We start from the raw sequence: 16,070 nt of genomic DNA, 5'->3' as shown, positions 1-16,070 counted from the left end.
AGGGCTGATCTAGTGGTGAAGTCCCTCAGTATCTGTTTATCTGGGAGTATCTTGATCTCTCCCTCATTTTTTCCTCCCTGAGATGGCTCCCCCATCTGTTTGCTCATTGTTTTTGCTTGTTGTTTTTGCTTATTGTCTGCTCATTGTTTTTGCTTATTGTCTGCTTGTTGTAGTTTAGTTTAGTTTTTGTTTTTGCTCATTTTCTTAAAGAGAAAACTGAACCTGGGACAACACATGTGGGAGGTGGGTACTGAACTGCTTGAGCCACATCTATTTCCATTTGCTTTGTTTTCACTCATTGTCTGCTCATTGTTTTTGCTCATTGTCTGCTCATTTTCTGCTTGTTGTTTTTCTTCTTTAGGAGGAACCAGGAACCAAACCCAGGATTTCTCATGTGGGAGGTGGGTACTCAACTGCTTGAGCCCACATTCTCTTCCCTCTCCCTCATTTTGAAAGACAGTTTTGTTTGATATAGAATTCTTGGTTAGCAGCTTTTCCCTTTTTGCACTTTAGGCAACCATCACCTTCTTCTTTTTCTTCTTTTTTTTAAAAAAGAGGTACCGGCAATTGAACCCAGGACCTTGTACATGCAAAGCAGCGCTCAACCATTGCGCTACACCTACTCCCCTCCATTGCCTTCTTGCCTTCATGGTTTCTGATAAGAAATCTAAACTTAATCTTTTTTTTTTGCTTACTCCTTTTATAATTTTATTTTTAAAGATACATTAATTACACAAAGTGTTACATTAAAAAATATAAGAGGTTCCTGCATATGCCACTCCCCATATCCCCCATTCCTCCCAAAGAAACATCTTTCATTAGTGTGGTACATTCATTACATTTGATGAATACATTGGAGCACTGTTACACAACATGGATTATAGTTTATGTTGTAATTTACACTTTCTCCCAGTCCATTCAGTGGGTTATGGCAAGATATATAATGTCTTGTTACTGCAATATTATTCAAGACAACTCCAAGTCCTAAAAATGCTCCCATATCACCCCCCTTTTTCCCTCTCCCTGCCTTCAGCAACTCCCATGGGCACTGTGTCTACATCAGTGATATGATTTCTTCCATTGTTAGAGTCACAATAATTCTATAGTAGTAAGTCCACTTTAATCCATATTTTATTCCCCCAGACTTAATCTTATTAAGACTCCATTGCACTTGACACCTTGGTTCTCTCATTGCTTTCAGAGTTCTCTCTTTATCTTTGGCTTTGATAGTTTGATTATGATATGTCTTAGAGTGGGTTTATTTGGGTTTATCTTGGAGTTCGCCGACCTTGATGTCTTTTGTCTTTTGTTAAATTTAAGAAGTTTTCAGCTAATATTTCTTTGAATTTTCTTTCTTCCCCTTTCTCTCTTCTCCTTCTGGGACTCCCACCATCTGTATATTGGTACGCTTGATGGTATCTTGTAAGTCTCTCAGGCTCTGTTCACTTTCTTCATTCTTTTTTCTTTCTTCTCTTCAGCCTGAATGATTTCAATAGTCTTATCTTCAGGGTCACTGGTTCTTTTTTCTTTTTTTCTTTTTTTTCAGAGTCAATGGGGATACGTTTATTTAGACCATCTCTTTTTTTTTTTCTTTTTTTAAAATTTTATTTTATTTATTCATTTTTTTAAAAATATTACATTCAAAAAATATGAGGTCCCCATTCACCCCCACTGCCCCCACCCCACCACTCCCCCCACAGTAACACTCTCCCCCATCATCATGACACATCCATTGCATCTATTGAGTACACCTGTGGGCATCGCACTGGTTCTTTTTTCTGCTAGCTCCAATCTGCTGTTGAATCTCTTTAGAGAATTTTAAATTTCTATTACTGTGATCTTCAGCTCTGTTTGTTTCCTTTTTAAGATTTCTATCTCTTTATTTTCTCTTTGTGTTTGTCTGTTGTTTTCCTGATTCCTGTTAGTTATTTTTCAGTGTTTCCCTTTAGCTCCTCGAGCATATTTAGTACCACTTTTTAAAAGTCTTTGTCTGATATGTCCCTAGACTCATCCTCCTTGTGGATGGTTGCCATTGCTTTATTATGCTCCTTTGCATGGGCCATCATTTCCTTTTTCTTTATATTTTGTTGCCCTTTGTTGCAAACTGGACATTTTGATATTTTAATGTATTATGTCTGGAATTGAGACATTGAGGCATCAGTACCTTAAGTTTGTATATAACTAGTGTTATGACAGAACATTCATTGAGTATCAAGAGGTAACAAGAAAAAAATAGAGAGAGAAAGAAGGAAAGAAAGAAAGAAAGAAAAAGGTGCTCTCAGAATGTACATGAAGGTTTCTCTGCCCACTCTGTACCAGGACCAGGGATCTGCCCTGGGGATGTGGGCCAGCTGGGTGCCAAGGCAATGTGGGAATAAGGGGGTCGCCAGCAAGGGCGCCATGAGATTCTATCATTTTTAAGTTATCCTTTTCTTGATTTAGTACTTACCCTATTATTGCAACCCTTTAACTGTTTTCTAGAACTTTGAGAAAGATAGTTCTGCCAGATCTTGTTTGTTGTTTAAAACTTCTGTTGGGGGACAGAGTCCTGGAACTTCTTACTCTACCATCTTGATCCAATACTTTGCTTTTCAAGGAAACATTCAAAGTATCTCTTAAAATACGCAAAAGTGAATTTGTGTCTTTTTATTTTAACAAACCAATTTTATTGATACATGTTAGTAAAACATACAGTCTATCCAAAGTATCCAAGCAGTGGTATTTGGCATAATCACATAGTTGTGCATTTATCATTTCAGTCATTATTAGAGCATTTTCATTATTTCAGTGATAATAGTAATAAACAGACAAAATTCATCATCTTTCAGTCTCTCTAAACTTTATACATCGCTGTTCATAGCTGTTATTTCTGGCTATTCTTGCTTATCTTAAAGCAGTTTTATTTAGATATTTTCATATACCATACGATCTCTCCACAGTATAATCAATTGCTTTTAGTATAATAACAATGCTGTGCATTCATCACCACAAAAATTTTAGAACAATTGCATTTCTCCAAAAAGAAAAACTCTACAACCCTTAGTAGTCACCTCTCAATCCCTCTATCCTTCCCCAGCCCTATATAACCACTAATCTGATTTCATCTTTATAAATTAGTTTATATTTACGTGTTGTATAAATGGAATCAAACAATATATAGTACTTTATGTTTGGTTTCTTTCACTTAGCAAAATGGCTTTTTGTTGTTCTGATATTAATATCTTGTAACATTTCATACATTTGTTCAGTTTCAAAGTAAAACAGTATTATATATGGAATATTACCCATATTCTTATTTCACATGAACTTTTACTGTGCTATACAGTCCCATGTTAAATTTTTCAGCTTTCCTTTTAGTAATTTATATGATCTTAGACTTTCCCTTTCAACCACTGTAATACCCATATAATAGCATTACTAGTTATAAACATGTTATTATGCTTTCACCTTTTCTGTTCATTTCAAAGATCAACATACATCCTTTTTACCAATTCTGCATTAGTTTACCCTACAGCTTTCAATTCTCTAATCTCATTCTATTTTCTGGTGACACATATTCAAGTTACTAACTTCATGAGATTATACAATATATTTAGTTCATAATAGCATAATTATATAGTATTTGTCCTTTTGTGTCTGGCTTGCTGCACTCAACATAGTGTCCTCCAGGCTCATCCATGTTGTCATATGTTTTATGACTTCATTTCTTCATACAGTTGCATAATACTCCATCGTGTATATATACCACATTTTATTTATCCATTCATTGATTGATGGACACCTGGGTTGTTTTCATCTTTTGGCAATCGTGAATAATGCCACTATGAACATGGGTGTGCAGATGTCTGTTCGTGTCACTGCTCTCAGTTCTTCTGGGTATATACCCAGTGGTGGTATTTCTGGGTCATGTGGCAGGTCTATATTCAGATTCTTCAGGAACTGCCATTTCTCCACAGTGGCTGTACCATTCGACATTCCCACCAACAGTGAATAAACCTTCAGTCTCTCCACATCTTCTCCAACACTTGTAGTTCTGTCTTTTTAATAGTGGCCATTCTGATAGGTATGAAATGATATCTCACTATAACTTTGATTTGTGTTTCCCTAGTCACTAATGATGTTGAACATTTTTTCTTGTTTTTGGCCGTTATTGTATCTGTAATCCAAGTGTAAAACTTGCAGAGGCATTTCTGAATTTATATTGTATGTTTTCTTTCCTTTCATTGAGCACTTTTTAATTTATTCAGTAGAAGTTTTTTCATAGAGTGCGTACTGTGTGCTACTAGAAATACAGAAAGCTTAAAATCCATGCCCACATGGAGCTTTCATCCTTTTAGGGACAAAACAATGATAGCAGAATAAATAAGTAGGGTATAGTATATTAAAAGGTAATAACTGCTATGGAGGAAATTCAGCCACAGAAATAGGGAGTGCTGAAGAGGGTTGGTCATGAAGGCCTCCCTTAACAGTGACCTTTGAGCAAAACTTGAAGGAACTGAAGGATTGGGGAGAGCATTCTAGGCAGAGGGAACAGTAAGAACAAAGGCCCTGAGGTGGAATCTTGCCTGGCTTGTGTGAGGAACAAGGAGCCCAGGCCTTAGAGAGGAGCAAGCCAGGGAAAGATAGAAGATGAGGGAGGGGGGCATGGATGTTGATGGGCCTGGAGGTTTTCCTAAGAATCTATTCTCTGACTTTCAGTATAGTGAGGAGAAGTTTGAGCAGAGGTGTGATGTGATCTGACCTACATTTTTCAAGGATGACTCTGTATAATCCATTTTTAGAAACTTGAATCTTACCATTTTGGAACATGTTCCCAGTGACCCCCCCTTAACAGTTTCATGTTTCTGACAGGACTTTTCAGCAAATCAGTTTGTTTTTTAAAGATTTATTTATTTATCCCCACCCCCTCGCTGTTTGCATTTCCTGTGTCTGTCTGTTGTGTGCTTGTCTTCCTTTTTCAGGAGGCACTGGGAACCAGACCCAGGACCTCCTGTGTAGGAGGGAGGTGCCTAATTGCTTGAGCCACTTCTGTTCCCTGCTTTGTTGTATCTCTCATTATGTTTTCCTCCTTATGTCTCTTGTTGTATCTTCTTGTTGTGCCATCTTGCTGCACCAGCCCATCACGTCAGCTTGCTGTCTAGCTTGTCTTATTTAGGAGGCACCGGGAACTGAACCTGGGACCTCCCATTTGGTAGGTGGGAGCTCAGTTGCTTGAGCCACATCCGCTTTCCAGCAAATCAGTTTTGATTTGGTTCAAGTTAGCTTCCCTGTCATATTGTGAACTGGGAGATGGTGAAGAGGAGCCTGTAGGGCAAGTGTAATATCACTCTCTCAATCTTCCCCCACCATATAACTTCTCTGTAAGCTTCACCCTGCTTCTCCCTTTCCCAGTCATAAAGTTTGATGGGGAAAGCTAGCTCATGCTCAGAAAGAGGTTAGAAATCCCTCTTCCAGGGACGTGATACTTTGTAATGCGTCACTGATGCTGATATAAGGCATCCCCATTTCCAGAATTGCTTTAAAAAAATCTGCCACATACTGATTGAATTAGTTGCTCTTTACATACGTCTCAACAACTCAGAAATATACTTGATAGAGAAAGCAGAGGGTAAAGCTTTTAATTCATGATAAATGGGAAGAATGGAGCTTTAGTAAGATTCAGGTGCTGGAAGCATTCAGTGTACACACATACCTCTTGGACTTTCTCAGCTACACATTCCCTCCATGCTTTTCTGATTTATGGGTATGATATAGGAAAAGTTTTGCTTTTTTTTTTTTTTAATCACCTGGACTACTGTAACAACTACTTAAATGGTCTCTTTCCCCAATTCACAATAGCGCCCTGTGCATCCATTCTGTACGTCTCTACATGGTAGGCAGTGAGTGTTTCTCTGGATGCATCTCATCATGTTTCCCCTGCTTCAGAGGCCTCCCACTATTCTTTTATAGAACAAAACCCATATGAGCACTACAAGGCCCTTTATGGTTTGGCTCCTGCATAACCCCCCAATTTCATGTCACACTCCTCCAGCCACACCAACCTCCTCACTATAGGCCTTGCTTGTGCTGTCTCCTGTTGGAATGCTCCTTTTGCTTCTGGCTGCACATGTGTAGTTAACTCTACTTGAGCATTCAGATCTCAGCTCAGGTGTTTCTTAGGGAGCCTTCCGAAGACTAGGTCAGGTCTCCCTGTGATGAGCTTTCCTGCACTATATGTCTTCTCTTCAGAGCACTTTCCTGCAATTGTGAGTTTTTCTTTATATCATCATTTGGCTAATATTTGTTTTCCCCATGTGTCACCTCTGTGCAAGCAAGTACACCCTGTCTGATTTTCTCCTTATTATATCTTCAGTACCAGACACAGTGCCTGGCCTATAATAGATGCTCAGTAAATAAGAGAGAGAATGAGTAATGAAGTCCCCATGAGTAATTAAGAGGAGACCCCAGTCAGGTTGGATACGAATAAGAAACTTTGCATCTACTTCACCTTCCTCCAGGGTCAGAGCTGTCAATTTCAGTACCAAAGAATCCCTTCTTTTTCCTTTTTCATTCTCCTCCTGAAAAGCATTTCCTCTCATCCCTCTTTCCTGTGAAGTCGTAGAAAGGTATGCTACCCTGTAGGATGTGTATCACAAAGAGGAACCTGGGAATTGATGCTAGCACAGAATGGGAAGACATTTGCTTCCCTGATGTTATGAGTTTGGGGGTTCTTTCACCCTAAATAAGTCACCCTGCATTTGGAGATACTGTTTACTTTGTATTCTAAACTCATCCTAATAACTGCTTTCCATGGAGTTAGGAATAATTGCTTGTGTTATTTGGAAATCTCATATTAGGGACTCTGTAGAATTCACCTAGAATTATTGGGACAAGAGAATAAATCTTAAACATCTCTCATCATTTGCACTGCCCTTCATCTCTATACAGCCTCCTCTGTTAAGTGACTGGATGGTAAATACACTTGGTTCTGATTTTTTTCTTCTCTGTGAAATACTGTTTATAAGAAAGAAATTAACTGACTAACCAATATTGTAAAATATCCAACCTCACTAGTAAGGGAAGATGTGCAAATTTAAAATAAAGTGGGACTCCACCCCCAGCTTCATAGAATAGGCCACTTTGGGAAAGAAGTTGAGAATCTAGTTTAAACAACTCCACAGGTGATTCTCCTGTAAAAGTCAAAAACCATGGCCTACTTGCAAGTTACCATCTGCAGAAGTGCTTCTCAAAGTTTAATGTGCATGTAAATACTCTGGGGATCTTATTAAAATGCAGATTCTGGTTCTGTAGGTCAGGGTTGGGCCTTAGAACCTGCTTTACTTTTTTTTTTTTTTTAAAGATTTTATTTATTTATTTAATTCCCCCCCCCCTCCTGGTTGTCTGTTCTCGGTGTCTATTTGCTGCGTCTTGTTTCTTTGTCCACTTCTGTTGTCGTCAGCGGCACGGGAAGTGTGGGCGGCGCCATTCCTGGGCAGGCTGCTCTTTCTTTTCACGCTGGGCGGCTTTCCTCATGGGCACCCTCCTTGAGAGTGGGGCTCCCCCGCGCGGGGACATGGCACGGCACTCCTTGCGTGCATCAGCGCTGCACATGGCCAGCTCCACACGGGTCAAGGAGGCCCGGGGTTTGAACCGCGGACCTCCCATATGGTAGACGGACGCCCTAACCACTGGGCCAAAGTCCGTTTCCCCTGCTTTACTTTTAAGTTTCCAGGTGATCTTGCTGCATACTTTGAGAAGCAGGATCTTCTAGACAAGGGTTTTCATCCTGACTGCCCTCTTGGAGAGATTTTTAAAAACATTAATGCTTGACTCCAACCCCAAAGTTTGTGATTTACAAGTTCTGGGGTGGAGCCTGGGCATTGACAGTTTTAGACTATTCCCATGTGATGTTAATGGGCAGCCTGAGTTTGAGAGTCCTTGTTCTATGAGGAATCTTATTTTCTGCATCTGAAGGGATACCTTACTGTCCACCCACTCAAGCAGACATACAAGAAAATACTTCAAACACTTCAAAACAAAATGTTCTTTACAGCTTTGATGGTTGAGAGGTCTTACCCTTGACCTGAAGCCCCATCAAGTGGTTTTACATCACAATTTTACAGGAGCTTTTCTTTAAGTTTTTTCCCCCCTGATTTTTTCTAAATTGAAAATTTCAAGCAGTACAAAAGAAAAGAGGATATGATGAATTCCCTTGCACCAGCTTTAACAATTATCAACAATAAATCCCAGATATTGTATTTCATTCATAAATATTTAAATGTATCTCTCTAAAAATGAAGTGTTCTTTATAAACATAACCGTATAATCATTATCACACCTTTTAAATTTAATTCCCTTATATCATTCAATATCCAGTCAGTGTTTGTATTTTCCTGACTGTTTTATAAATTTCTAAAATTTATCTTTTATCTTTTTAGTCCATTTTACCTTTGATTATGATTCAGTGAGATTGACATCTTACAGTTGATTGATTTGTTTCTCAAGTGTCAATCTATAGATTCCCCCACCATCTTTTTTTCTTGCAATTTTTTTACCCCCCCTTATATTGTCTGCCTGCCTGCCTGCCTGCCTGCCTGCCTGTCTGTCTGTCTGTCTATCTATCTATCTATCTATCTATCTATCTATCTATCTATTTATAAGGAGGTACTGGGGATTGAACCCAGGACCTCATACATGGGAAGCATGCACTCAACTACTGAGCTATACCTGCTCCAATATATACAGAGTTGGTTTTTTCATTTGTTTATTTTTAAGAGGTACCGAGGAGTGAACCTGGAAACTTGTATGTGGGAAGCAGGCACTCAACCACTTGAACTACATCTACTCCCCTTTTTCTTGCAATTTATTCATAAAACTGGGCCATTTGTCTGAAAGAGATCATATCCCCATGGTAGTGGTTACATGTTGCTCCATCCCCTGCGAAATGATTAGATGTATCAACTTTTTTTTTTTTCATTTTTAAAAATTTATATTTATTTTTAAAAGATACTTCACTTACATAAAATGTTTCATAAAAAAGTTATAAGGGATCCCATATGCCCAACTTCCCACAACTCCCGCCTCTCCCCACATTAACAACTTCTTTCATTAGTGTGGTACATTCATTGCAATTGATGAACATGTTTTGGAGCATTGCCACTAAGGAAGGATTATAGTTTACATTGTTTTGTTTTTTTTAATTTTATTCATTTTGTAAAAATATTACATTAAAAAAATATGAGGTCCCATTCAACCCCACCACCCCAACCCCACCACTCCCCCCCCAACAACACTCACTCCCATCATCATAACACATCCATTGCATTTGGTAAGTACATCTCTGGGCATCTCTGCACCTCATGGTCAGTGGTCCACATCATAGCCCATACTCTCCCATATTCCATCCAGTGGGCCCTGGGAGGATTTACAATGTCCGGTAATTGTCCCTGAAGCACCACCCAGGACAACTCCAAGTCCCAAAAATGCCTCCACATCTCATCTCTTCCTCCCATTCCCCATACCCATCAGCCACCATGGCCACTTTTCCCACACCAATGCCACCTTTTCTCTGTGGACCTTGGATTGGTTGTGTCCGTTGCACCTCTATGTCAAGAGGAGGCTCAGATTCCACATGGATACTGGATGCAATCCTCCTGCTTTCAGTTGTAGGCACTCTAGGCTCCATGGTGTGGTGGTTGACATTCTTCAACTCCATGTTAGCTGAGTAGGGTAAGTCCAATAAATCAGAGTGTAGGAGTTGAAATCTGTTGAGGCTCAGGGCCTGGCTATCCTATTGTCAGTCCAGAGATTCAAATCGCCTAGATATATCTTAAACCCCAGCACCAACTACACTTCAGTAAAGTAGCATGAAAGCCTTGTGAAAAGAGATCCCATCTGTGTCCAGCTCCATCACGCAGAAACACCAGCTCCAAAGAAGGGCCAACTGACATGGCAGTGAACCCCATCTGCCATGACCCTAGAACATGTGGGTCTCTTTAGCCCTCAAAAGAACCAATACCTGGGGTTGTATCTACTTTATCTGTCTCTGAGACTCTGCTCATGTATGCATAAGGGCAATCCTTCTGACATCCTCCAGACTCTTTTTTAGAGACTCATAGCCATATAAACTCATTTGTCCTTTCCATTTCCCCCTTAATTTAGGTCAAACAGCATTTTTAATTCCTGTTATTATATGTAGACAGGGATATTCTGCCGGTCCACGTTGAACCTTTAATTCAAGGTCATTTTCTAGTTGCATCACCAGTTGGTACTTGGTAGTGATCCCTTGGTGCCAGGGAGGCTCATCCCTGGGTGTCATGTCCCACACTGGGGGGAAGGCATTGCAGTTACATGCTGAGTTTGGCTTCGAGACTGGCCACATTTGAGTAACATGAAGGCTGTCAGGAGGAAACTCCTAGGCACAGTGCTGCTCTAGGCCTTGTTCTTATTTCAGGCATGTAGGCTCACAAGCATAGTCATTAGTATCATGGGCTCACTGTTGGACCCTCATTCCTTCCTGGTCCTTACCATTGCACCTGGGGGACTGCCGCTGCTCCCCTAGGGACCACGACAGAGCACCCCCGACCAGGAACCCAGTACCCCCCCAGCTGTAGCTTTTAATTGTTGCCACTATGAGTATATCCAAACATTACCATGCACCCTGGACATATGCCCTGTATAGCTCCCTGTCAACCATATATCACCTGTCAATAGCATCCTATACCAGTATTCCTCCGCTGCCATTGTTGAACCACTCTGTGATCCAAAACTTCCTGAAAAGTGAAGCCCAATATAATGTCAGGATCCCTTACTAGTAAAATGGAATATAGCGATGGGTTTAAAGGTTAGATATAGAATACGTATTGATTTGGAAAAATCCTACATCCTATCTTTTTCTTTTCTTTTTTCCTAGTTATTGAGCTTCTCTTCTAGATGTATCAACTTGATTACATTTGAGTTCTGAGCTCTCCAAGTCTGAAAATCCATCTTTCCCATGACCTGATACTTCATGAGTTTACTTCAGTTATGTAGTATGCATACAAATACCACTTGATTGTAGTTCTAACACCATAGGCATTTTCTTTAAATATTTATTTTTATTGATTTACTCCCTCCCCCTCCCATTGTCTGCTCTCTGTAGCCTTCACTATGCGTTCTTCTGTCTGCTTGTTTTCTCTTTAGGTGGCACCAAGAACCAATCCTGGGACCTTCGGGAGTGGGAGAGAGGTGCTCAATCTCTTGCTCCACCTCAGCTCCCCAGTTTGCTGCATCTCTTATTGTCTTCCTCTATGTCTCTTTTTGTTGTGTCATCTTGCTCCACCAGCTCTCTGCTCAGGCCAGCTTTCCTTGTGGGCCAGCAATCGTGTGCAGGCTGGCACCCCACTCGGGCCAGCTTGCTGCATGGGCCAGCTCTCTGCTCAGGCCAGCTTGCTGCACGGGTCAGCTTGCCTTCAGCAGGAAGCCCCAAAAATCGAATCCTGGACCTCCCATATTGTAGGTGGGAGCCCATTCACTTGAGCCAAATCTGCTTCCCTAGGCATCTTATTTTTTTGTGAAGCCTTATTTCAAGCACTGTTTATAGCTTCATAGTGATCTAACTTATGAAGATTTCTTACTAATAGAAGCATGTGTCTATAGACTAGAGAAATAAATAATGTCCCCATATAGGCGTACTTCATTTTATTGTGCTTTACTTTATTGTACTTTGCACATACTGTGTTTTTTACAAATTGAAGGTTTATGGCAACCCTGCATCATACAATTCTATGAGTGCTATTTTTCCAATGGTATGTGCTTACTTTGTGTCTCTTTGTCACATTTTAGTTAAGGTATGTGCATTTGTTTTTTAGATATAATGCTTTTGTACACTTAAAAGTCTATAGGCTAGAATAAACATAACTTTTATATGCCCTGGAAACCCAAAAAAATCATGTGATTTGCTTTATTGCGATACTTGCTTTTTTGTGGTATTCTGGAGCCAAACCCACAATATCTCCAAGGTATGTCTGCGTAAGTATGATCTCTCTAGCTCTGAAAACCTAGTTTCCCATTTCCTACTACCTAACAGGTTTATTGTTTTTAGAACCTAAATTTTCTTACATAGAAACTGATGTCCTACTGCTTGGTTCAAGTCCCAGCTCCACCATATGCTTACTAACTGTGTAACCTGGTAGTAAGGGACTTAGTAGCATTATGTCTCTATTTCTTTATCTATAAAAGGGAAATAATAATAGCATATACCTCATAAGGTTGTTGGGAGGGTTAAAAGAATTATACATGTTATGTAGTTAGAAAATATCTGGCAATAGAAAGCACTTAAGTGTTTGTTGTTACTGTCAGAGCACTTGATAAAATGTCTGGGCAGCGGTCTTCGTAATTGTTGGTTTTCCATTTTAGTCTGACTGAAAGCAGCACAAGTGCATATGCTGTTGCGATGTGATGAGGAAGGTCATTCCCACAGTTTGGAATTTGTGTATTTTTAGATCTCATCTGTTTTACTCCCCTTATTTGTATGGGTGAGGAAACAGACTTAAGTATGTAACTTGTGTAAGTTTACACAGAATATGGTACAGAGCTAGGATTTGAGCTTTGATTTCCCAACTGACTTGGCCAGAGTACTTTATACCAAACTAAGGAGACAGTTATCTGGTGCTTCTTGAAATATGGTCCTTATCCTAACATTCGCTTGCTTCCTTGTGTTCATTGAAGTTGAGATTTCATATTTAAAAAATTGTTAGTACAAAAAGTTGAAGTATATACTCTTACTAGAACATTGTTCAGCCATGAAGAGGAATGAAGTTCTGATAATATGAGAACTGGGATGAACCTTGAGGGCATCATGTTGCATGAAATAAGCCAGACACAAAAGGACAAATATTGTATTATCTCATTGATATGAAATAATTAGAATAAGCAAATTCACAGAGTCAGAAACTGTTAATGAAATATAGGTTTCCATGGGTTGGGGTGGGGGTAGGGAATAGGGAGTTAATCCTTAAATTGTACATAATTTCTGTTTGGGATGATGGAAAAGTTTTGGTAATGGATGGTGGTGATGGTAACACAACATTGTGAATGTAATTAACAGCACTGAATATATATTTGAATGTGGTTAAAAGGAGAAATGTAAGGTAATATACACAGTAATAGAATAAAATTTTAAAAATTAAATCCATAGGACTGTACAGCACAAACAGTGGACCCTAAAGTAAACCATGGACTATACACTAATACAAGGTGTTTGTACTGTTTTTTTTTTTTTGAGGTACCAGGGCTGGGGATCGAACCTGGGACCTCCTTTGTGAGAAGCGGCTCTCAACCGCTGAACCACATCAACTCCATTGGGGCTCTCCTGAGTTATTTTTTTCCATTTGTTTGCTTGTTGTTTTTTTTTTTTTTTTTTTGTATTTAGAAGACACCAGAGACGAGCCTGGGACCTCCCATGTAGGAAGCAGACACTCTACTGCTTGAGCCACATCTGTTCCCAATAATGGGGTGTTATAAGGAAACTCTACTTTCTGCATGATTTTTCTGTAAATGTATAGCTTCTCTAATTAAAAAAAAAGAAAGTGATGGCCTTTCTTTCTTCTAGGTTGCCAGCGTATTTTGTTGTCCCCATCCCTCTTTCTGAAGAGGATATTCCACGCTTCCATGGTCATGGAGTACCAGTAAGTGCAAATGGAAACCCTTACAAGCACAGATTGCTCATTGACCCATTCTGGCACAATTATCTTACTTAAGCCCTTTGGCTTTGGCTTGTCCTTAATCTAAGAATGATCCAAAAATATCTTAGAGACTCCCTAGAGGTGTTGCTGAAGGCTTTTAAACTTGAGGCTCTCTGGGACAGGGAGATGTCTTTTAAAAAGACATCTTAAAAACACTTTAATAGGATTACAGGTCTGTCAAGTATTGAAAGCCTGATTTAACACCTAAATCATTTTGAAGCTGAACCAAAAGCTCTTAGGTAGTAGGTTTAAGATTCTTTTTGGCCCACACTATTAATCTTTGTAGGGGCATGGTTGTGTTTTCTTCCAAAGACAACATGGAGTGCTTATTTAGTTTTCACAGAATAGAATGGTTTGGGAGCCATACTTAATGTGTCAATCAAATAAAGCAAAGCTTTGGTAGGTATTCTAGTTTGGGAGTTGCCAAGCCTGCAAGGAATTTAGTACAGAATGAAAATTACAAATAAATGCTATGCTGTGCACATGGCTCTTTCACCAAAAAGTTCATTCCTTTTTAGTAGGAGAAATGTTTTAGCAGGGACCCATACCCAGAAGCCCATGGAGGCCAGGTAAATAATGAACACGCCCTTACAGTGAAACAGAGACACTCTGCCTGGCATAGGGGACAGCTGCTCTTTGGCACCAGCCTGTTTGTGACATTTGGGAATATGGACATAGTGTTGTCAGATGGTCTGTTTTTTTTTTCAGGAGAAGCCAGAAATATAAATTTCATGTGAATTTTCTTGATTTGTAAATGTGTGCTGCTGATTCAAATGGTTTTTTTAAAATGTGTCTTTGGGTTACATTTGGCTTATGTCTCACCAGTTTGCAACCTGTGATTTATGGCAATAATTCTCAATTTTTTTAGTCTCAGATTCTTTATATTCTTAAAAATTATTGAGGATCTCAAAGAACTTTGTTTATATGGGTTGTATCAATATTTTCCATATGAAAATTTCAAACAAAAAATTTTAAATATTGGTATGTAAGCAAATGCATTAAATGTTACCATAAATAACAATAACCTATCTCTATGAAAATTAACCATATTTTCTGGAAAAAAAAAAAGAGGAATAACATTGTTTTACATGTTTGAAAATAGAAGACAGCCGGAGTCTCGTATCTGCTTTTTGCATTGAGTCCCTTGTGGATATTTGGGTTTGAGTGAAGTTATGTGAAGAAAATCCAGCCTCATATAGACATGTAGTTGGAAGTGGGGGAATATTTAACAGCCTTTTCAGATAATTGTCATATTGTTCCTTTATGATATACTAATTATCTTAGTATTATTGCAAATATAGTTTTTTTTTTTTTTTAAGATTTATTTATTTATTTAATTTCCCCCCCCTCCCCTGGTTGTCTGTTCTTGGTGTCTATTTGCTGCATCTTTGTTTCTTTGTCCGCTTCTGTTGTCGACAGCGGCTCGGGAAGTGTGGGCGGTGCCATTCCTGGGCAGGCTGCTCTTTCTTTTCACGCTGGGCGGCTTTCCTCACGGGCACACTCCTTGCGCGTGGGGCTCCCCCACGCGGGGGACACCCTTGCGTGGCACGGCACTCCTTGCGCGCATCAGCACTGCGCATGGCCAGCTCCACACGGGTCAAGGAGGCCCGGGGTTTGAACCGCGGACCTCCCATATGGTAGACGGACGCCCTAACCACTGGGCCAAAGTCCCTTTCCCATATTATTGCAAATATAGTTTTGACTTCTCAGACAACCAGAAAGTTTCTTGAGATCCTACAGGGGTCTGGAGATTACACTTTGAAAATCACTATTTTATATTCTAAAGGATCTACAGTGGCCTTTCATAGATGACTCTGTGTTCTGTGGGAAGCAACAAAGGTGAATTGGTTACATATATGTGGAATAGACTGCTTCTCCATCTCTGCATTGTATGAAGTTTAGCTACTCTGTACTTCTTGGGCTGAGAAGTAGAAAATATTCTGATAAGACCTGAAAGAAGAATCAGCAGTGTAACTTTGATAGAAACTGTAGGAAGCTATTCTCAATTTATTAGGTCTGCCGTAATATGTTCTAAGAGTGATTAGTGAAGTTTGTGTGAATGGACAGGGGAAAAACATCACACAAGGTGAAATTTACACAGTTACCCAGGGAACACAGAGCTCTCAATCAATCCCTCTCATTTTCATTTTTTAATCTTTTTTTCCTCCCCCTCCCCTGCTGTTTTTTTGCTGTCTGTGTCCATTCACTGTGTGATCTTCTGTATCTATTTCTCTTTTTGTCTTCTCTTTTTATCTCCTCTAGGATTCACTGGGATTCAATCCTGGGGACTCTGATATGGAGAGAGGTTCCCTGTTGCTTGTGCCACCTCAGTTTCTGGTTTCTGTTGCGCCTTGCCTTAACTCTCCC

At 39.6% G+C, this 16,070-nt stretch overlaps 1 protein-coding gene and 1 non-coding gene across 2 annotated transcripts in view; one reads left to right on the top strand and one right to left on the bottom strand.

Moving 5' to 3' along the window:
* Positions 1-16,070, top strand: part of MTMR12 (myotubularin related protein 12) — a 101,405-nt gene that overhangs the window by 49,638 nt on the left and 35,697 nt on the right. Inside the window, exon 8 of the mRNA XM_058307541.2 lies at positions 13,571-13,646. Within this exon, the coding sequence (XP_058163524.1) occupies positions 13,571-13,646 (76 nt within the window). The remainder of the gene's footprint in view (positions 1-13,570; positions 13,647-16,070) is intronic.
* On the bottom strand, positions 8,639-8,710 carry TRNAG-CCC (transfer RNA glycine (anticodon CCC)). Its single transcript has one exon. It is a non-coding gene; the product is annotated as a tRNA-Gly (tRNA).

The sequence above is a fragment of the Dasypus novemcinctus genome, chromosome 2 (assembly GCF_030445035.2).
Source record: "Dasypus novemcinctus isolate mDasNov1 chromosome 2, mDasNov1.1.hap2, whole genome shotgun sequence".
Classification (NCBI taxonomy): Eukaryota; Metazoa; Chordata; class Mammalia; order Cingulata; family Dasypodidae; genus Dasypus; species Dasypus novemcinctus.
The sequence above is the reverse complement of the archived record's forward strand: the minus strand, read 5'-3'. Positions and strand labels throughout refer to the sequence as shown.